Source organism: Hyperolius riggenbachi, chromosome 3 (genome assembly GCF_040937935.1).
Source record: "Hyperolius riggenbachi isolate aHypRig1 chromosome 3, aHypRig1.pri, whole genome shotgun sequence".
NCBI classification, from domain to species: Eukaryota; Metazoa; Chordata; class Amphibia; order Anura; family Hyperoliidae; genus Hyperolius; species Hyperolius riggenbachi.
In genome coordinates, this window is record NC_090648.1 from 264,879,997 (window position 1) to 264,903,920 (window position 23,924).

The 23,924-nt window shown below is 42.5% G+C and overlaps 1 protein-coding gene across 1 annotated transcript in view; it reads right to left on the reverse strand.

Moving 5' to 3' along the window:
* LAMB1 (laminin subunit beta 1) overlaps positions 1-23,924 on the reverse strand; it is a 91,521-nt gene that overhangs the window by 28,834 nt on the left and 38,763 nt on the right. The window contains exons 9-24 of the mRNA XM_068276291.1: positions 23,258-23,378; positions 22,866-23,054; positions 22,319-22,498; positions 22,124-22,236; positions 20,329-20,408; positions 20,075-20,210; positions 18,967-19,125; positions 18,400-18,527; positions 17,346-17,466; positions 13,302-13,500; positions 11,680-11,823; positions 11,210-11,441; positions 10,323-10,486; positions 8,470-8,694; positions 5,202-5,419; positions 5,019-5,115 (exon numbers count right to left, since the gene is read on the reverse strand). Of these exons, the coding sequence (XP_068132392.1) occupies positions 5,019-5,115; positions 5,202-5,419; positions 8,470-8,694; positions 10,323-10,486; positions 11,210-11,441; positions 11,680-11,823; positions 13,302-13,500; positions 17,346-17,466; positions 18,400-18,527; positions 18,967-19,125; positions 20,075-20,210; positions 20,329-20,408; positions 22,124-22,236; positions 22,319-22,498; positions 22,866-23,054; positions 23,258-23,378 (2,506 nt within the window). The remainder of the gene's footprint in view (positions 1-5,018; positions 5,116-5,201; positions 5,420-8,469; positions 8,695-10,322; positions 10,487-11,209; positions 11,442-11,679; positions 11,824-13,301; positions 13,501-17,345; positions 17,467-18,399; positions 18,528-18,966; positions 19,126-20,074; positions 20,211-20,328; positions 20,409-22,123; positions 22,237-22,318; positions 22,499-22,865; positions 23,055-23,257; positions 23,379-23,924) is intronic.

The window sequence follows — 23,924 nt, forward strand, 5'->3', positions numbered from 1 at the left end:
ATAAAATGAAATAAACACCTGCTGGGCCTGTCAATGTCTGATAGCCATTACATTACAGGCAGACCATCATGCTGAAGATATCTCTGGGAGCCTGATCTGTCTGTGTATGTCCACCTGCGGGATTAGTACACACAAGCGCTGCAAGCAAAGTGCATGTTTTAGAGTGTTTGAATGGGAGGTCCACAATGGAGAAGCTGATAACCATGAGGGTCCTTTTACACGTTATCAGTTGAGGCAGCCATACACTGATCGATTGCCACCAGATCGACCAACAAATAGATCCCTCTCTGATCGAATCTTATCACAGAGGGCTCTATTGGCTGCCCATACACTGCACACAGATTTGGAATAGATTTCAGCTTGAAGTCGATTAACAACCTGTGGAGCTGCTGCCTGCTCGCTGCCCCGTGTGCTCCCCAGGCCAGCAGTGATACATTACCTGTCCACCAGCATGAGTCCCCGGTCCGTGCTGACACTTTCTCCGGCTGGCATGTCTCCTCTTCGCTTCCTGCCCCGTCCTGTGATGAGCGGAAGTACAAATAGTAGAGGGCGCTCTGCTGTTTAAACTCCGGCTTGTCACAGGAGGAGACAGGAAGTAATAAGGAGACATGCCACCCGGAGAAAGTGTCAGCACGGACTGGGGACTCACACCAGCGGACGGGTAATGCCGCTATGCTGCATCAGTCGATCGGTTGCACTCCCAACCCACCCGTGATCAAACAAAATTTTCTGACGGAAATGGAAATCGGTTGATCAGCATTTGCGTTATCAATATCACAGCAGATTCGATCACAGTGATCGAATCTGTTGTATATTGGTGGGAAATCGATGCAGTAAATGGGTAGGTTTACTCTCAGTAATGCCCATGTTTTCCTATGGCTCGGTTCACACTATACACATTTTAACTAAAAGCTTTTTCACACCGCTATGGAAAGTTAAATGCATCAGTTTTTCAGTGTATAATGTAAAAGGAGGAAAAATGTATAAAGATCTGATTAGACAACATTCTACAGATAGAATAAGCCATAATTGGGGCAGCGGGGGTGGCGTAGTGGTTAGCGCTCTCGCCTTGCAACGCTGGGTCCGCGGTTCGAATCCCAGCAAGGTCAGCACAAGGAGTTTGTATGTTCTCCCAGTGTCTGTGTGGGTTTCCTCCGGGTACTCTGGTTTCCTCCCACATCCCAAAAACATACAGATAAGTTAGTTAATTGGCTTCCCTCGAAATTGGCCCTAGACTACAGTACATACACTACACAATACATACATAAACATAGGACTATGTTAGGGATTAGATTGTGAACCCCTCTGAGGGACAGTTAGTGACAAGACAATATAATCTGTACAGCGCTGCGTAATATGTCGGCGCTATATAAATGCTTAAATAAATAAAATAAATTACAAACAAATTCCCCCTAGGATTTAACAGTAACACATACTGTACCTATATCCCGTAGCTGCTGGAACCTCTAATGCTGGGAATACACGGTACGTTTTTGAGGCCACCCGATCGATTCCCTGCTCGATTTCGCCTTATTCTCTTATCTTCCATTCGATTTTTCTTATCTTTTCCCATTGTTCCCTATGCGAAATCGAGCACAGAATCAATCGGTGGGAGATCGGACATGTCGGAAATTATCAATTGAGCCATCTAAATAGCTCAAAAACGTACCGTGTATTCCCAGCATTAGTCACATATGGAAATATTGAAATGTCCAGGTTTAAGTTTTTGTTTATTAAAAACCCTGACACTGATATGACAATAATCAATATAAAACACTGCGCCACAGTCCACAATGAGTGATAAACAAAAGTTATTTCACCAGTTCCTGGGATCGCTGCAGAAAGTCCAATTTAACCACTTCGGGACCGGCCGCCTAGCCCCCCTTAAGAACCAGGCATTTTGCAGTGGAGGGGTGTGCGCCCTTTGGGGGGGGGGGGGGGTCTTTCGGCCAGATCCCGTCTGTGGCTGGCTGGGCAGTGCCCCCCCCCCCCCCCCCCCCATGGTGGCAAGTGTCCCCCTTTACGCCAGCAGCCATCACTCACCTTCCAGGCTCTAGCAATGAGCAACAGTAGCCCCCTTCTTCTCCAGCCGGCATCTCCGCTCCAAATGACGCTCAGGTCGGGTGGTGGCTTGATGACGTCATCAAGCCGGGACTCGGCGCTGACCTCAGACGGAGCAGAGATGCCGGCCAGAGCCAAAGGGGGCGCCGATCGTCGCTTGAACAGCAGGGAGGTGAGTGGATCCTCTTCTTTTCCCCCCTGCGCCGCCACTGTCAAAGTGATCACTACGATCCGACAGCGATCGTGGTGATCAGCAGCCATACGTGATGGCTGCTGATCACTGAGGGGAGATGTCAGCTGTCATATGACAACTTAATCTCCCCCTCCGGTTGCGCACGATCGTGTCGGGATGGTTCTTTAGCGCGGATGTTGAATCACCGTCCAGTCAGAGCGGTAGCACCACCTGCTGGACGTTGATTCAACGTCCGTGGTCCATAAAAAGGTTAAGGATGATATGATGTATAGTTACTGCTGCGCTGTCTAGACCTGCAACACATATATGCTCCACACAGGCTAATAACATTCATTCCACCCTCAGCCGCAGGGTTCGTGTCCGTGCGCACTCCTAGTCTCGACCGGCCGGTCAGTTTTCTTCCTGCAGTGCGTACGACGTCAAACGTTAAGCTCCGCCCTACGCGTGTTTCGTCCTCACGCCAGACTCATCAGGGGCTCCTGATGAACCCCTGATGAGTCTGGCGTGAGGACGAAACGCGCATTGTCTAAAACCCACCTGAGAGCTGAGGTGGCTCAGATCTGGTGAGCATCTAGACATAGGGGACTAGGGCATTTGAAGTGATTGTCACCTGGGGAGCACGTGGCACTTGTGGCAGTAAAAGTTGGGACTGCATTAGCTCTTATGAACGTTATTACCCTATATGTGTTGCAGGTCTGGAGAGCACAGCAGTAACTATACATGATGTGACAATAGCCAAGCAAAGTGACAGGCCACTAAGGCACGAAATATGGAGACAGCCCCTATCTACATGCAAACAAGGAGCGCCCTGGCTGTGTGCAGCAATGGAGGATTGATGTAGGTAAGTTACAAAGGTGGCACCGTATGGTGTTATCTCACTTTTTCTTTAAAATATGCATGGGTTATTGTACTTCAACTTAAGGCACATTCCCCACCTGCGCGCATTGGGAAATTCAAGGCACATGCGTTTCTATGTGATTCTTCCCAACACATCACTACAGTATGTACAGCATAAGCTGTCACTCTGTGCCTGTATAGTTTGAGAAGTCTTCTCTTTAGCTTCCCCTCTTGTCTGTTCCCACTGCTTTTCTCTATCCAGCCTTTATCAGCAAGCAGTAGCTGGAATGATGAGTCATCTCATAATTGAACAGGTTCGCATGCGAGCATTACAAGCATTTTAAAACAAGGGTCAAATCAGTAATGCTGGTATACTAAATTACAAATACAAGTCTCAATTTAAAATATTTTAAACCTCACTTAAAATTTAAGTACTCTTACACTTTAAGTGCCATGGCAGCTGACTAAATGCAATGAAAATGGCAAAAGTCCTCTGAAGTCTTTCCTCCCACACATCAATGAACAAAACATAAAAGCCTTATTCCTAAATGAACAATTAAGATGTTGTTCAGAATCAGCAAGTCTTTGCTGACCACTCTTTACAAAGCATTATCTGTTCAGTAACATGTGGGCCATAAACAATACACAATGACTTCAGTTATCAGTGCCAACAACAGAATATAATTAATGAACATCAGACAACTTTTACAAACATGCTCCAAACTAAAAAGGCATACCCAAACTTGCAGCCAAGTGTTAAAGGGCTAGATACAACAAAAGCCATAACAAATATTGACATCCTGGAGAAAAAAAAAATCCCAGCCAGTCAAGGGATGTTTTAATAGATCATCTAGTTGACTGAATTCGTGTGGAGGGATGAATGATTTGTTTAGTTAGTCATTTAAGATGAGGCTTGTGTAGATTCCAGAGGAAGAACTCTAAATTAAATACTGATGAGCTCAGAGTTAAATAATGCCGCTTTGTATTAGGGAATGTGGGTTTTATTGTTCTGCGAGTTAATCCCGGGGGACTATGACGGAATAACTCCACTTGCTTAGTAGTGAAGTCTCTGTAATAAAAGCTTTGAACTAAAATCACTGATGTTACTAGGCCAGGATATGCACAGTTAGCCGATTGGATTTATTGAAAACTTCTATAAAAAAAGTTGAATGTTAACTTTAGATGGTAGTTAATGGGAGCAGGCACAATTATATGTTTTTACAAAAATATCTTACAATAGCATAAACAGGTGAGAGACATCCAGGCATTCATGTTAAAAATATACAGAGAAAGGAGTCCGGAGAAGGTAAACATACCCCCTTCTTGTCAGTGACTAGAGGCAGGAGAAAAAATGGTGGGTGGGGGTGGGTGGGTTGTTTTCCTTTCTGCCGGGACCTGCAGACGTGTTTGGCCACTGCAAACACCACCTGGATTTAGGCAATTTGCAACTAGTGACAACTAAGTTCAACATTTGCCCAACATGTAAATCTCCATTAACCCACAAAAAAAGCCCATAAGTGGTGATTGCGGTAGCTAGTCACAAAACTGACCTGCATACTGGTAATTTTTTTTTATACTAAAAAGTAATGGTTGTAGCTGGCAATTCATTCATTATTCAAGTGAATGCAAATACAGATTAAAAATTTAGGTTGATTCCTATATGCTGATCAAAGTACTGATCACTTCTGTAGCAAACTATTGCACTTTTTATAAATATAGCAATGTTAAAGTGCTAATGTTTAAATGTCCCCCACTGCACACATAGGCCCCATATTCTGTCTTTCTCCTGATGCTGCATGTTTGGAGGGAGGGGCTTGAGCGTATCTTCGCATTCTCCAATATTGTACACAAAATGGTGGAACGCTGTTTTTACTGGATTAAGCAAAGTCATATAAGATAAATGGGACAATATATTATTGTGCATTACCTTGGCATTCAACATCTGGATTACCCCAGAAGAGTTCCTGGCATTCACTGCAGTTCCTGCCACCAAATCCAGGCATACAATGACACTGCCCTGTAAACTGAGAACACACACAATGGGAATATTATAGTCTCAAAATGATCATTAAAATATAGACCTTTCATTTGAATGTTTCTCTGTGTGTACCTCATTACAAGATGGTCCCAGTGAACGTTCTAGATCACAACCACATGGTTCACAGCCATTTCCACTAGCCAGATTCCAGGTGTTTGGTGCACAGTGATCACAACTCTGTCCAATCACATTCTTCAGGCATGGGCACTGGCCACTGGTTCGATTACAATGACAGCTCACATCCCCCTTACAATGCTGCTGCTCTGTGCCCAGATAGTTACACACACACTCTGGAAAGAAGAAACAGGACAGTGGTTGTTAACCATTATTACTTGGACAGTTAGGCACAGGTCAAAAAGGTAAAAATGATTTTGTATGCATAATAAGTGCTTATTTTACATTTTGAATGTATTCAGTGCCTTATCATGAAGGCTTAATTAAAATAATTAAAAAAAAATATTCTTTCAACCAAATACAATGCTCTGCAGATTTCCACCCTTTAGAGAGTTGTAGATGGGGTGTTTTGTGCATTATATCTGTTTATTTTTAGCTCTTGCTTAGACTGAACTGCCCAAGGACAAACTGAATGAATGTGATATTAGAACAATATCCTGGCACTAAGACACTGGAATTTTTCTGAAGCCAGACATGTAGGAGAGGGAAAAATATATATAATGTACAATAGTGGCATAAGTGCTTCAAACTGGAACTCTGCAAAATCATGTTACAGACACAGAAGCCTCTGAACTCAAAAGCGTGAAAATTGCTATCACGGCAGTTATCACGCGATCTACTGCGTGCGAAGGTTTGCGCACGTAAAGGATTGCTCCGCATGATAAACAAACGTTTGTGCGCAATCATGTGCGTGTTTCAGACGCGTCATCACGCGCAAATGTTCGTTTATCACACAGAAATCCTTTATGCACGCAAAACCTTCTCACACGGCAGATCACGTAATAACTGCCGTGATAGCAGTTATCACGATTTCGTGAATCAAGCCTAATGTGTGCTGTACAATGCAGCAAACACATAGTAGTCCATAGTCATAAATCTGCATCTCCCTGATAAAGAAAAGTAATGCTGAAACAGACAAGCTCACTGCAGTTGGCAAAAAAAAAAAAGCGAACCTACTTAAGCACACATAGCAAAGCAAAACAAGACCTTGTCTCCTTGCTTTTCTTTGGCCATTACCATAAGCTTCCATCATATATATTGTATATGAACAGTGGAGAAGGAGAAAACTGTAGAAGATAATCCAGGAAACATGGATTTGAGGACATAAAAAAGGTCTCCTGTTTAGAAACCTTGCAAGCCTTGACTGCTGCCTAGGTCATAGAGCATAGCAAGGTTGCTAAAAATTGCAAATTGGAGACTGTAGTCATGTGCAGCATTCAAAGTAAGAACTTTGAAAGAATGTTTTTGGGTACTGAATCCATTCAATGCTAGATCAATTAAACATAAGTGAATGCAATTTACAAAACTAAGTTAGGGTTGTTTCTGTGGCATTTGCTTAGCGACTGCTTCCTATGGAAGCATTCACACTGCAGGGTTTGTGATTGCAAAAGTGCTGCATGCAGTATAAATCCTGGCAAAATCACAGTGATTTTCGGTGTGAAACAGCCCAAACCTTTCCTTATTCCTCACCATTTCAGATATAGCCCAAGTGAAGGCTGTATACATCTAACAGCTACCGTAATAAGAAAAAAAAATGAATCCTAGGTATGGTGAATAACTTCTGTTCCACAAGCTTTGTAAATCAACTTCATAAAACAAATTAACTTTTTTGCTCTAAACTTTTGAGGTACAGCTAGTTTTATTATAATCTAGTTAATAATATCAGATAGCGCTAGTAAATGGTAAGCATCATATAACAAAATTTATTAAAATCATAAAAATTAGAAATTCTGTGCAACTTAGTCGTTGATTAAAAACTAGAACATAGATAGGTGTTCATGAATCTAAATTGTAGAAACAATATATTTGTAATTAGCTCTTGAGAATATTATTCCGTTTAAAAATGGTATTCTGGAGCATAGGATTTTTTTACAGAGAGAATACTCTTTAGTGGAAGACACTCAATAGCACAGTTTGCACTCGCAGCTTGTAAGTTGAGTGATTTGATAATAAGCATCAGATAGGTACTCCGTGCTAAATTAATATTTGACATGCAGTGATGTTTCCACTGGTAAGTTCTGTGCCTTGCAATTTGATTGTATGTTCATAATGCTTCGCTAAGCTTAGCCTGCTGTGATGGTGATGGCAATATAAATGATGGTGAGTACTCACAGTCCCAGTAGTTGGATTGATGTATGCCGCTGGAGCTGCACAGATTCTGCGGGGGAGCCGCTCAATCTCAATGGCCCCGGCCGGCAGCACAATGAGAGAGTCTTGACCCACTGCAAGATGGATGCTGCAGGGTTGGGCAGTCGGCCCGGCTCCCGGGAGAGAGGCGGAAGAGAGGCGGTGGTGTTGATAAACGGATTCCGTATCCCCACGCTGCGTGTTGATTCTAGGCCAACAACCTCTTCCTCGTAGCATGTGACGTCACACGTGGTGCCTGGAGCTGGCATTTCGGATGGAACGCCTTCCTTTCTCAAAGCAGCGTGGGGCCGACTGCCCGACCCTGCAGCATCCACCTTGCAGTGGGTCAAGACTCTCTCATTGTGCTGCCGGTCGGGGCCATTGAGATTGAGCAGCTCCCCCGCAGAATCTGTGCAGCTCCAGCGGCATACATCAATCCAACTACTGGGACTGTGAGTACTCACCATCATTTATATTGCCATCACCATCACAGCAGGCTAAGCTTAGCGAAGCATTATGAACATACAATCAAATTGCAAGGCACAGAACTTACCAGTGGAAACATCACTGCATGTCAAATATTAATTTAGCACGGAGTACCTATCTGATGCTTATTATCAAATCACTCAACTTACAAGCTGCGAGTGCAAACTGTGCTATTGAGCGTCTTCCACTAAAGAGTATTCTCTCTGTAAAAAAATCCTATGCTCCAGAATACCATTTTTAAACGGAATAATATTCTCAAGAGCTAATTACAAATATTGTTTCTACAATTTAGATTCATGAACACCTATCTATGTTCTAGTTTTTAATCAACGACTAAGTTGCACAGAATTTCTAATTTTTATGATTTTAATAAATTTTGTTATATGATGCTTACCGTTTACTAGCGCTATCTGATATTAACTAGATTTTAATTTTGAGGCATTGGGATATCCTTAATCAGATTCAGCTGCTGTTACGAGTGGCGCAACACTTCCATTGTATACAGAAATTTAGTTTTATTATAAGATTATTAATTTATGAAACCACATCTCACTTTTACAGTCTTGGTGAACAGCACTGCCATAGTATCCCAGTTGGCAATGATGGCAGTTTTCGCCCTCTGTGTGATGGAGGCATTTCAGACATACTCCAGTGCGTTTATCACAAGCCAGTGGGTCAGACAGATCGATGTTGTTGTTGCAATTGCAAGGCTGGCATACTCCACCAATCTCTTCTGGGTTTCCATAATAGCCAGAAGTGCATCCGTCACAACGAACTCCTATAAGAAGATGAACAAAATACATATATACCTTATTGATCCTATACAGACATACTCCAGGCAGACAGCACTTCATTATAATCAATTTGACTTCTGTCTCAAGCTATGTATACACTTTAAATTAATCTCACCTAAAATTATCAATTGCAAACATTTCAGGTGATAATTTTTCACAAATCATTGTAAAGACACCTCTCAGCTAGCTACCAAACACCTGTTTTTTTTAATGAAGGAGAAGATCGAAAAGGTGAAGTCCAACGTAGGAGCTTCAACTCCCACAAAAGATAGTATAAAGGTTAATCGCTAGGGATTCAGAACAACAAATGACCACAACTTCCTTGGGGAAAAACCTTCACACGTTAAGATTTGTACCCGAGACTAGATCAATCATTTATTGTATTTATAAAGCGCCAACATATTACGCAGCGCTGGACATTAGTTTAAGTTACAGACAATATTTAGGGGTGACATACAGCAATAAGACAATACAGGAATACAAGAAAACCAGATCACGCAACACAGTATAAGTACAAGGTAATGCTTAGTCACTGGATCGGAGCAAAGGGATTAGGAAAGTGAAGTTCACTCTAATGAATGACATGAGGGCACAGTAATGGAGCTGCATGATCAGGTAGGACACACAAGGAGGACAACCCTGCCCTAAGGCTTACAATCTAGAGGGAGAGATAGGGACACAAAAAGGTAGGGGACCAGAGTTCAGCTGCAGGTTTAGAGCACCAGGCACCAGTGAGGGGTGGTAGACCAGAGTGAAAAGGAAAGTTTTGAGGGCCTTCTTGAGGATGTTGAAGGGGTGGGCTCCCCCAATAGATGGAGGTTGGGAGTTCCATAGTGTTGGAGCAGCTCTGGAGAAGTCCTGGAGGCATGCATGGGACTGAGTGATGCGGGGGGTGGTCAGCCGAAGTTCATTGGAGGAGCGGAGTGAGTGGCTAGGTGTGTTACTCTGAGTAAGGTCGAAAATGTAGGTTGGACAGGTTTTGTGGACAGATTTGTATCTTGAATCTGATTCTGGACTGGATAGGAAGCCAGTGGAGGGATTCGAAGTGGAGAGCCGCCGTGGTGAAGCGATGGGAGAAGTGGATAATTCTGGCTGCCGCATTCATGATGGACCGCAGCTGGGCAATTCGGGTCATAGGGAGACCAGACAGAAGGGCATTGCAGTAGTCAAGGCGGGAAATCATGAAGGCATGGATGAGGAGTTTGGTGGTGACAGAGGACAGGAAAGGGCGAATCTTGCAGATGTTACGGAGGTGGAAGTTGCAGGACTTTGTGAGGTTTTGGATGTGGGGAGTGAAGGAGAGTGCGGAGTCCAGGGTGACACCCAGACATCAGGCTTGAGAGGTAGGGCAAATGGTAGTGTGGTTAACAGTGACATGCAGATCTGGGAGGTTCAGGGATGGCCAGGGTGGGAAGATCATAAATGCTGTTTTGTCCAGATTATATCCAATGATCATTTAATTATACTGCAATATAGTATTTAATTATTTATATATTAGAAAAAAAAATCTATTATGAAAACCAAACCAGCTATATTACAGTGTAATGTTTAGCAAACTGACGCCATACACATCGCACCTTTTCAGAACGAATAAATGTTTTCAAAGACGTACCTGTATAACCTTTCTTACATGTACATATAACATGCTCAGATGATGGGTCTTTATAGCATCCACTAGCAAACTGGCGTCCGCTTCCAGGACCATCAGGACATGGGCAAGGCCTACAGTGATCTCCTGAGCCAAGTCTAGGGTCTCCATAATAACCAGCCAAACACCTGGAAAATTTAAGAGTTGGGCCCCATTAACTACTAAGACTCAAAGGTTCAAATAAAATTCAATGTTTAAAGTAAGAAAAAGGATCAAATAATAAAGAAAGACCAAGCTGACAAGATGGCACATTATTGCATTCCAGCGGATCTGGAGGGGTGTTTAGTTCTAAGGGCAACAATGGTTAATTTGCATATATGCAGCAGTGATGCACTGGGAGACATCTTGGAGCTCACTCCAACCTGAATTATCGCAAATTAATTTTTGTTTTAAGAAAGCAAACTTTTGTTTTCCACAGCATTTTAATAAGGGGGCTTTTAGGACCATTGTAGCCCTTTACACACTCCGAGTTCTGGTCCACCATCTGTACCTCTGGGTGCTTCAAGCCCTACTCCAAAGAGCCAAATTAATCCATGCCATGCACTGATGAGGATCAACCAATCCGAAATAGTCTGTATGCATGTTGGATTATTATGGCTCTGTACAAATTAACAAGCTGACACATCATTGCATTCCAGCGGATCTGGAGGTGTGTTTAGCTTCTAATGACAACAATGGTTAATTTTCATATATTCAGCAGTGATGCAACTGGGGGGGGGGGTCGGAGCCCACTCCAACCTGAATTATCACAAATTCTGTTTTAAGATAGCAAACTTTTGTTTTCCATAATAAAGAAAGGACATTCATGTATATGTATAATTGGCAAATGTAAAAAGTAGGCAATTTACTACCTTTCACAGCTGTAACCTTCAGTATGATCCCGGCAGCTAGTGCACTCTCCAGTAAGTGCATTGCAGTCATCAGCATGGCCATTGCATTGACACTGCTGACAGTTAGGAAATCCCCAATAGCCAGGTAAACAGGAGTCACACTGTCGCCCATAGGCACCATGGATACATGGACACTGGCCAGTCTCAGGGTGGCAGAAGGCATGAGAAGATCCTTTAAGATTGCACTCACAAGCTGAAAAGATATACAGAAATCAGTTTGCGGCATGCTGGAGAAATTACATTCATTCACATCACACTTTTTATATTTTCTAATTAAATACACTCAAATGTAAAATTATTTTCCACAATTAAAAAGAAGAATGTGTTTTGAATTATGTTCATCAATGCACTTATACACAATAGTGCATAAAGTAGTCAAAAGTCATGTAAAACTAGGAGATAAAATGAATTGTTTTTAGCATGTGACATACGTCTGCATCCACTAGGTCCAAAGCCATAAGTGCCTGGTGCACATTTATCACAGTTTCTTCCAACCACATTTGGCCGACACTCGCACTGTCCTCCATTGGGGTCACAGACAGCACTCAAGGAGCCTTGAGGGTCGCACTGGCATCCTGCAAGATAATAAGAACAAGTCAATACAATTGCTTAAAAACAATAATGTCTAAATAACCATATAAATCCAAGTATGATGCTTCCAGTTATCCAAATTTGGCATTTTAAGTGACTCCATAAATGGATCACCGTGTACTTATTGGGTAATCAAGGCTGCGCACCAAGTAGCATTATCATCTCAATCAGGGTTCATCCAATAGAGCCCTGGCAAGTTCTCATAATAAGATGAAAATCAGATTATGGACTCAAACAACAACTTGATCACTCACCCACCTCACCTGCCTGGCCTCAGTACTGGTGTAGAGGGCAGACAGGTGAGGACATCAGAGGATCATGGGAGATCAGAGTGTCATGGGGTGAAAAGTGGTCGGGCTGGAGCAGGTGAGATGGCGTGGCTTTGCTTCAGAACCAGGAAGACCAGCTAAAAACCAGGACTCACTGGGGCTCAGAAGTGCCTTATTAGAGGCAGCAGCTTATACTGCAGAGGTGACGAGGCAATATAGCACATGGGATTCTGATGCACCACAAGACATTAACAGAGAGCTGCAAAGGTGTACAATAAATTAAATGCAGCAACCTGCTTTACTTTGGAAGCGATGATAGGATTATAGAGAAGCACTGGCTTTTTCACCACAGGTATTTGATTTCGGTGCTGGACTGCTGGTGCTTGGCTATTGTATAACTGATGCGCCATCTACCAAACTTTTTGCCCATGACCATGTCATCTGGTGATGGGCACCAGGAGTGAGGATGACTGAAGGACACTCTTGGCTAGTGTTAGGTGTCAGTTTAGAAGTGTTAGGGGGCAGGGTAGGGGGAAGAGAATGTAAACAAACAGATTAAGTAGGTTAGGGATGAACATGTGGAAGGACTTTTGTTAGAAGAGGAATTGCCCTGTGGAGAGTTGTCCAGCATCAGGTATGATGACAGGGTCAGCTATGGATAACTAAACAATGGCAGAGGAGCACAAAGACTACCAGTGGTAGTAGCACTGCAGAGCCAATACAATAGATTATTTACTGATACTCTCACTGATGGATTTACCCTGCATTCAGACAAGCAATGGCAAAATGATATACAGGCTAGTATATCTACACATCTCAAAACAAAATTAAAGGTAAAATCTTCAGTAGGGATACATCTTATATAACTTTTTTTGTACAAGATGCTAATAATGTTTAGAATAAGAAAAATATACAGCGGGTTTGGTAGCTCCTCCCCTAGCTACCCCTTATGCCTGGGCATGCATTTTCGTGGCACACTATACAAAACAAATTCTGAAGTTCTGTTGGTAGAACTGAAAATAAATGCCAAAAGTCAACAAGCATAAAGTAATGTGCTGTGGGTCCTATGGGAGAAAAGTTGTTGTTGTTGTAGTAATGAAATCTGCCAGGTTTACCAAGTTATAATTCACTAATGCTAAATTTTATTTATTTTAACAGCTTATTTCATTACAACAATGGACATGGACACCTACCCAAAGCCCCTTCAAGCAGTAATGCGGAAATACTGAAAAGGTAGTCTTTGCAGACATCTGTGAGGGGAGTTTTCACAACACTCTGGCTGTTCTCTGTACATCTGTATCTCTCGAATGTCTGCCAGGCATTGCTGACCTCATCGCCAGAACCTCCCGTACTGAATAGGTCAAGAGACTTCACATGAGGGAGCAGCACAATCTGTGGGAATCATTTTATAACACAAGTAAAGATTCTGTTCCAAGTAGTATGCACAATAAATCAGAGACACATTCTGTGTTTTATTGTAGAAATAGTACTGCGCGTTAAGCATGAACCAAATGCAACAGACTGAAATCTTTGTGAGAAAATAATTGGTTAAAAACCACTGTAAAAACCACTGTAAAATATAGTCTAAAAAAGTGCAGGGTCTGGCCTAGATCAAACATAGCTGACGTTATAAAGTCTGACCTTGAAATTCTACAGTAAAATGTATTAAAGAACCACTAGTATGAATTTGATAAACTCCAGAAAATGACATTACTCTAATGAAGCTTAACATGGTTTGCCAGTAATGATTACATTCTCCAAGCTTGATGCATTAATTTTTTACAACAACCTCCAGTAAAGATATTCCACAGATGTTAGCTTTCAGAACTTACCGTATATACTCGGAAACAAGCCGACCTCGTATATAAGTCGACCCTAATATTTGACCCTCTTAAGCTGGAATTTATTGACTCAAGTATAAGTCTACCTAGGAAAGTTAAGGACTGCACTTGGGGACCAGGATGTCACCTTTCAGTGTGGTCACTCTGGCCCCTCTAGCTTTTTGGCCCGTGTGGCCCCTGGCTGTGTGGCTACTGTATACCCTTGGCTGAGTGTCCCCTGTGTCACACTGGATGCATGAGCTGCAGCAGCCAGCATCTGTCTCCCCTTCCCCACAGTGCTACAGCATGCAGCTTGCTGCAATGCCCCACTCCCTCCCACCACCATGGAAAGGGCCCCCCTCTCCCTTGCTGTCTCCTCAGCAGCTTTCCGCAAAGCCCCCCTCCTTCCCACCACTACGCAAAGGGGGGGGTGCTTCTCTCTCTCTCCCCCCCCCTAATTTAATGCAGCATCAGTGCTGAAGTGGAAAACGTAACTCACTGATCACCCTGCGCGCCATCCTCCCTTGTCCCTCTGCTTGTGCTGGTCTGTTTACAATACCACAGCTATGGCTCCGATGTCATGTGACCTCATGTGTCATGTGACATCGGAGCCGTAGCTGTAGTATTGTAAATGGACCAGAACGAGCAGAGTGACAAGGGAGGATGCTGCGCTGTGTAATAAATCAGTGAGTTACGGTTTCCACTTCAGCACTGATGCTGCATTAGATGAGGGGGGAAAGAGGGAGAAGCGTCCCCCCTTTGCGTGGTGGTGGGAGGGAGCCTTTGTGGAAAGCTGCCTGCTAAAGCACTGGGGAAGGGGAGAGAGAAAGAGGCACCCCCACAATTCCCGGCTATAAGTTGCGAAATTTAGGATGACTCAAGTATAAGGCGACCCCCCCACACTTTTATACTATGAGTCAGTCCTAACTTTCTCGACTTATAGGCAAGTATATACGGTAGTACCTACAATGTAAAAATTACAGGACAAAGACAAGCTTCCCCCCCCCCCCCCTTTTCTTTTTTTGAGGGGAGAAGGGGCTCATTCGTATTTTTCAGATCAAATATCAACCCCTGTATCCTCATAAATGGTTAACTCTACTTTTTTGTAAGCCTGAAGGACTTTTAAGCACTGTTAGGCTATCAGGCAGGTGATCAGGTTTTTACTGGTGACAGCTATAAACACTCATAAATGGGTAGTAGTAGTAGTAACAATTGGTGAAAGGTAGTGCTGGGAGAAGACACTGATGTCAGTCAGTCTCAGAGGAAACACAACGGCTGACCAGCAAGCATTACCAAACCAAGCTTTTCAGTTTAGTACAACAGGTGATTTTTGTTTAGGTATAACATTTTCCAAATCATTCAAAATGAGACACACACATACACCTTTTTCCTAATAAAATTCAGGATTCTTTCTTTGAAGCTCTCGCATGAGAGCAAAAGGCATCCCTGTAGACATACTATATCAGTGATGGCTAACCTTGGCACTCCCAGCTGTGACAAAACTACAAATTCCATCATGTCCCTGCGTCCCTGAGTTATGCATAGAGCTTTCAGAGTATTGCAATGCCTCATGGGACTTGTAGTTCCACCACAGCTTCGAGTGCCAAGGTTAGCCATCACTGCACTAGATCCGTCCCTGTAGACATAGAGGGATGGATCTGTAGACATACTAGATCCATCTCTTAAGACAGTGCTGTCCAACTTCGCGGGCATGGAGGGCCGGTTTTTGCCCAGACCACATGGTGGAGGGCCGGAAGACCAATCCCCCCCCCCCCCCCGGGAAAAAAAAAATCTAGCAGCAGTTTCCCCACAAAATGCAATCAGATTGGCTTCAGATTTACCCACAAAACGCAATCAGGATTGGCTGCAGATTTACCCACAAAACGCAATCAGGATTGGCTGCAGATTTACCCACAAAACGCAATCAGGATTGGCTGCAGATTTACCCACAAAACGCAATCAGGATTGGCTGCAGATTCACCCACAAAACGCAATCAGGATTGGCTGCAGATTTACCCACAAAACGTGATCAGGATTGGCTGCAGATATACCTACAAAACGCAGTCAGGATTGGCTGCAGATTTACCCACAAAACGCAATCAGGATTGGCTGCAGAATTACCCACAAAACGTAATCAGGATTGGCTGCAGATTTACCCACAAAACGTAATCAGGATTGGCTGCAGATTTACCCACAAAATGCAATCAGGATTGGCTGCAGATATACACACAAAACAGCGTCAGATCGGCTGCTATCAAGTAAATTTACAGCCCTCTCCGCTCTGCTCGTTCCCCTCCCCCCCCCCCCCGTGCTGCCGCCGCCTCACCTCAGATCGGCTGCTTCATTTTACAACCCCCCCCCCCCGTGCTGCCGCCGCCTCACCTCATATCAGCGGCGGGCAGGAGATAGCAACCAGACAGACCAGCGCACGGCAGCCGCGCTGTGAATTTAAATGCAGGAAGTGACATCATCGGTCACGTCCAGCATTTAAAGTCCCCCGTGTGGCTGCCGTGCGCTGGTCTGCCTGGTTCCTATCTCCTGCTTGCCGCCGATATGGGGTGAGGCGGCGGCAGCACAGGGGGGGGGGGGAGAGCGGAGCGGAGAGGGGCTGTAAATTTATTATAGCAGCCGAGGCATGGGGAAACACTGCCGCAGCAGAAGGCCTGGCGGGCCGGATGCAGCCCGCGGGCCGCCAGTTGGACAGCACTGCCTTAAGACATACTAGATCCTAGGGCAGCTATTGTGTCAAGATAAGTCTACTAAAACTGTGACCTAATTTCGGCTCACACAAACATGATGAGTCTTGGTAGTACAGCTAATTCTTGCTGTTTTAACAGGTAAGATAGTTCAATATGGTGAAACCTTAGCATTTAAATTAGAATTTTATAATTCTGTAAAATAAAAGCAGCTCAAGTTCTGTCAGTTATTGTAATACTTTCATATTTTTGCCTTGTTTGTGATCGGTATTAACCGCTTCTGGACAGCGGTGATTGAAATCTATGCCCTGTTTTGTGGAAACGTATTCCTGCCAGAGAGTAGATTTCAACCACAACCGCGTGCCGTCTGCTGTCCACGTTACTGCACCAGCTCGCTCTGCTGACAGCAGTGCTTTCGTATATCAGGCAATTTCATTGGCTCCTGACCCCATGATTTCTGTGAGCCAATCACAGCAAATACAGTTCTTAAAAGGGCACAGAAGGATCTGGTCTTAAAGGGGCCATAGCTGTCTGATTCTAAAGTGGTTTAAAGATATTTATGAAACAAGCCCTTTTTAGCCGCAGTAATGGCTAAGTATTTTAAGCTGAAAGTTTCTATCTAACTCCTCCCTGTCCCTCCCTTTAGATACATTAGTATAATCATATTTAGAAGAACTATAAAGTAAGAATCAAAAACTAATAGCAGCACAAATATATTTACCGAGTCAATCAATGTATAAGGATCTTCCACATTTGAGTTCACGGAATACCTTGGGAGCTCCAATCGTATGGTGTAATTCAGACCTTTCTCAAAACATATTGGGCGAGGCAGGACTACATACCTGTAAGTACAATGCACAATTTACAGTTTGATACTGCATGCATATCACCAAAACACAATCATTTTGGCAATCATTTTTTAAAGCAAACTTGCAAGGAGGAAAACAACACCATAGTACTAGGTTTCAGTTCTTCAGAATACCTGTATGATGACTCTGCTGCACTGTTTTCCTGAAGTCTTATGCTGGATACACACCATGCGTTTCCGCGTCGAATGCATCCGTCGATTCGATTATTTCCGAGCATTTCCGAGCGCATTTCGATGATTTTTAGGTCGATTGCCAAGTTAAGTATGGCAAATCGACCTAATGATCCATCGAAACGTAAATCGGACATGTCGGAAACAATCGAATCAATGTGTATCGACGGACGCATCACACGCGGAAAAGCATGGTGTGTATCCAGCATTATAAGCTAATGTGCAAAAAGCAACCTGAGACACATGTAGATAGTCATTTTCTTACTTAAGTACATTAAAAGACTGGTAGTCTGGGAATTGTAACAATATTGAGGTCATCTGTCTTAATGAATCTAGGATGTAGACAAGAGAAAGGAGCTACTTCTATGAGAAAGGAGGGGCAACAACAGTCTATGACTAAATGTTTATAGCCCTTCCCTGAGTAGCAGAAGACTCTTTACCCGTCAATCTTCTACCTTCTTTAGGTACACAAAAGGTGACAAATTGTTGTAGTTACAATTGCCAAAGTGGCTTGCAGGTGCACTAGGCCACAAAGTCCAGATCTCTGTAGACAGGTTTAGTTTTCTGATGCATTATATGGGTATGTGCCTTATACCCAAGTACAGTATATGTGGGACAAAATGACATTAAGTAAATACACAGGGCTGTTAAAGGTAACAAAAAAAAAAATTAATATTACTAAGAATTCAATAACACTTCCCATCAGGTGTTCTTTGTGCCATGTATTTCTACTCACCGGGATCCTGGTGGTAATTGCACATTTTGGTTGTCATCACTTGGGATGGTATTGCCACATCTACTGCTTGTAGGGACTTTCCCTGGACGAATAACTGTTACCACTGCCTCTTCCCATTGCTCAGGGAGCTGGGGGAGAAGTAAAGAAACAGAACAAAATATAGTCCATTAAAAACAATTATAGTTACTGACATATAAAAATCAATGAATATGTGTGAGCATACAGTTCAAGCAAGTTGACGGAACAGGCAATATAGAATACTATAATAAAACAACAAACCCCTTGCCTTTAACGAGAAAAAAAAAATTATGCAGATCAGGCATTAAATAAAATTTTCATTTTTAAAATGTGTGATCTGTCAAAAAAAAAAAAAAAAAAAAAAAAAAAAAAAAAACCTACCAAAAAAAGGATAAATACCCACCAGGGCAAAAAAACCAAAAACATAGAAAATAAATTAGACAAGCTTCTTAAAATGAATTCGTAGTTCAAACTAAATCCTCCAAAAAAAAAAAAAAGCACAATTTACCAAGATATGAAATACCTCCATGCATGAAATGATTAACTAACCTGTGGTTCATAGCGTATTAGAAGATCATACTCAATTGATGTTGGGATATTATTGATATGAAATTCTAAGTATCCTCCTTCTGGAACATGTGCAAAACCAGGTCCAGTCCATGATGGGGTGCGATCATGTGGGTGCATTCGCTCCACAGACCTAACTCCCTGTTATATAAAAATACACCTTATAAACACAAGGCAACACAAACCTATAGATATAGACCAGATTAGGGCCTGGGGTCTTGCTGCCATAACATTTTTTTTTGTACTGTACATTGCTATATTATATTATCAGAATACATGCTGTGTGATAAAATTACATTACATAACACACAAACATAATAAAAGTAAAAAAAAAAAAAAAAAAAGTATATATATATATATATATATATATATATATATATATATATATATATATATATATATATATATATATATATATATATATATATATATATATATATATATATATATAAATACAGAGGGTGCTGCAGCACACAACAGGAAAATAGTGACATGTCACTATTTTCCTGTTGTGTGCTGCAGCACCCTCTGTATTTATATATTTCTTATGGAGATTGGGGTTCTCCAGTGCTGCGTGCATGCTTTGCATAGTATTGCATAAAAATCGGTTTGTGCTGCTCATCCCTTGGCTTATATATATATATATATATATATATATATATATATATATATATATATATATATATATATATATATATATATATATATATATATATATATATATATATATATTTTCGCATGCGTTTCTGAATGTGGCACTAACTGCATTTCTATTCAAGTCTACCCTGTGTGCAGTACAAACGGCCCAGATAATTTTCTCTTCCTGCATGAGTAATTAGGTATACAGAGTAGGAACACTTGATACATTTTTTTTTTACACTATTACATCTGCATTAACTGAATCACTGGGACTATGACACTCCCAGTCTGGAAGTCTCTGTTCCAAGCTCTGTTGGAATTACTGTGTTTATACGCACAAGAAGCATAAGTTGAAATATTTGCCATTAATATAAGCGATTTTTACTGTTACAGAGAAAGGATTTCTTATTTTTTTAAATCAGGAACTCACAGAAAACTAGCAAATACTTACAGGACCAAAATCTGCATCCTCTGCCTCATAGATGTAATGGTCTAAAGAGATGAAATAAAATCCTGACTCTACTTCATTACATTGGCGGCCAATCATGTGTGGTCTGCAGCGACACTGGCCTGACTCAGGAGAACATCTGCAATATCAATAGCAAGAGTCAAACTTTATATAAAACAGGGACTTACACTTTTGATAGAATGTTTTTTTTGCTAATGAACATGGCAGATTACAAATAAGAAGAAAACAGATCTTACATATTATCAAACGCTCCTCCACGATCACAGTCACAAGGTCGACAACCATCCAAGTCATTGCTCAAGCCCCAGAATCCAGGCTATTCAAAAGTAACAAAGGTGGATGTTAACGGAATTGTCAAGTACTGTATTTCTAAAAATGTTAGTTTATAGATAGTCATTTATTACTGTCACAGAAAACTGTGGTGTTCCAAATTACTATTTTTCTGTGACCGGAGGAGTGATTTGCACAAGTACTGTAGGGCAGTAAAAACTGGCAAGCGCACGGGGCTAGAATGAATTCCTCTTTGGCACAAAGGTAGTTCCACTGCACCCAGTCCTCAGTGTCTTATTCAAATGAATGTAGTGTTCACAGATACAGCACAAAGATATCTTGGCCCTACTTCCAATTTCACCCTCATTTGTCCTTCAACCCTCTAGGTCACCTCTCATGATCCCTTCATCAAGGCAGTTCATCACCCTTCTTGACCTTAAAGAGGAACTCCAGTGAAAATAATGTAGTAAAAAAAAAGTGCTTCATTTTTTACCATAATTATGTATAAATGATTTAGTCAGTGTTTGCTCATTGTAAAATCTTTCCTCTCCCCGATTTACATTCTGACATTTATTACATTGTGACATTTTTACTGTGGGCAGGTTATGTAGCTGCTCCTAGCTGTTTTGGCTGTTAGAGACAGCTGTAAACAGCTATTTCCTGTCTGTGAACATTGTTACATTGTGGCAGTTTGCCCAGAGTACCGTGGTCCCAGAGCTTCTTGTGGGAGGGGTTTCAGCACAAAATCAGTCATACAGCGCCCCCTGATGGTCTGTTTGTGAAAAGCATTATATTTCTCATGTAAAAGGGGGCATCAGCTACTGATTGGGATAACGTTCAATTCTAGGTTGGAGTTTCTCTTTAAGCTAACCAGTCAGGCCATTTTACTATTATGTATGCATGCTCTACAATGCTTTACAGATTCCTCCCCCCCCCCCCCCCCCCAAGAAAAAAAAAACAAAAACCATGAATCACACCTGTTGATTGCTGATCTTCTCCACCTCATCAAAACATCTCTCCTGACACTAGTCTAGCCAACCAACCAACCAACCCTCATCTATCCTTGCAACCACTGGCGTAACAATATGCGATGCGACTCCTGCCATCGCAGGGGGGCCCGGGGCCCCCCTAGGGCCTGCTCAGGGACTTTTGGGGGGCAGGAGAGGTCGCAGCATACGAGGAGAGTGTGGCAGATCGGTGGGGAGGGGGGAAATCTCCCCCCCTCCCTCACCTCGGGCTCTCCTCTCAGGGCTCCCCTCCTGCAATCAATCATTGGTGGTGTTCGTGGCAGCAGCGGCAGGATGACTCATTACCTCCTTCTCGCCGGAGGTCTTCCGTTCTCTAAGTGCAACTTCCTGTTTATACAGGAAGTTGCGTGAAGCACTTAGAGAACGGAAGAGCACCAGCGAGAAGGAGGTAATGAATCATCCTGCCGCCACCGCCGCTGCTGCCACGAACACCACCAATGATTGCAGGAGGGGAGCGCTGAGATGAGAGCCCGAGGTGAGGGAGGGGGGGGGGGGATTTTCCCCCTCCCCACCGATCTGCCACTCTCTTATGCTGCGACCCCTCCTGCCCCCCCCAAAAGTCCCTGAGCGGGCCCCTGGGGGGGGGGCGTATTTTTTTTTTTTTTTGCAGGGGGGCCTGGTGATTTCTAGGTAGGCCCCTGCTTGCCACCCCTTCCCCATTTGACCTACCCACATTTTTTGACTGTACATCCGCTTTGACCAAATGAAGGAATGTAGGGAATATCTTTCTTACCATGCATTGGTCGCATTGCTTTCCCATCACAAAACGCTTGCAGTAACAATTTCCTTCCACCCAGTCACAGGAATTGCCACCAGGAATAGTCCCTAGAGTATTGCATCCACATGCTGCAAATAAAGGTGAAATTCTGTTTTTAACATGTTAAAAAAGAAGGCATAGAGAATAGGCACATGTGAAAGTTCATCTTACGTTGGCATCCATCCGGATCCTCCTCATTCAATTCATAATATCCTTCCTTGCATCGATCACAGCGTTCTCCTTCTACATTTGCCTTGCATCTACACTGGCCAGCAATAAGGCCCACAGAGAAGTCAGAATAACGGTCACACACGCCACCATTTTGTGATCCAGATGGGTCACAATTACAAGCTGGAATAATTGATGCGATTAGTATTTTCATAAAATCTACTAAAGATATAGACTGATAGAATTCTGTAAATCTGTAGATCAAGTACACAGCATGAATAATATGAATTAAACCACGGAACTACAACCTAGGCATGGAGGAAGTTCCCATGTTTTAGACAATGATATCTCCTATGGGAATATGAAAGGAGACAAGCTGTAGGAAAGCAGAACTGCTCTGAGACAGATCCTTATAAAGCCATGCAACACCTCTCTTAGTCTAGAGACATCAACCAAATAAGACAAACAATAGTTGCTGTGAGCTAGAAGATGGAGGGATGCCAGAAAAAAAAACAGCAAAAGGAAGTTTCTTTTAAAGCATTATACTCACGCTGACAGATGTTTGGGTCACGTATATCTTTGTCTGGATGCTGATAGAAGAAGGGCTTACATTGCTCACAGTTCCTTCCCATTGTGTTATGCTGGCAGTCATCACACACTCCGCCACTGGTATTTCCAGTCGACATGTATACAGCCATATCAAAATGACACTGCGTGGAGTGAGCATTACAATTGCATTCTGCAGAAAGATATTATGATTCAATCAGCAAAATGGTTCAAGGGTAGAAAAAGAAAATGAAAAAGTAATAAATCGACAATGATCAAGCCTCCATTTAACTCATAACATTTAACTGAATGTGTGAAATTACTGACTATGGTCAGTAAATGCTTACACAAGGCACAGACCTATTAAACCAGAAAATTTATTATCTGTGAACTTACTTTTACAAGCATTACTGCTACGACCTTCAGCTGGTCTCCACGGCAAATCGTGATAAAAGTCCATACACTGCTCACAATTTAAACCTTTTGTGTGGTGTCTGCAAACACAGCGTCCATGTACCTACATTGGAAGAAGAAATGTATCAGGCACGTGCAGAAAAAAAACTGATATACTGAACTTGATAGGTCTGAACTACAGCGATTTAAGCTTAGTCCATCCATCAGTAAAGTGAAATGCAGAGTGTTTCACTGCACACATGGTCCAGTGTTTGTGGGCATACACTTAATTTTAATTTCATTTATATTCCTTTTTTAATCAGTTTTTCTTAACATCTTTATTTTAAGTGGCAAGAAATTCCTTTAACCGTCTTAAATCCTTTATCTTTTGGAAGTATAGGAAAAATGAGCGTCGCATATGTGCAGGTTTTCAGTTGCTCTTGGACCTCCGCACACTCATCTCACATTCTAGTAAACTCAACCCCTGGAGTCAGATTAGTCCTTTGATCAAAGTTCTCTGCAGGACAGTGACCCCTTTAAAGCACCATGTGAGACCAGAACACTCTGCAAACAAAGGCAGATGTCCACTTTAATACCACAAAGGTTAAAATTAAACTTCAAGGGTTCAATGGGGCAACAGATTTATAAAATTGAACTGGCTTTGCAAATT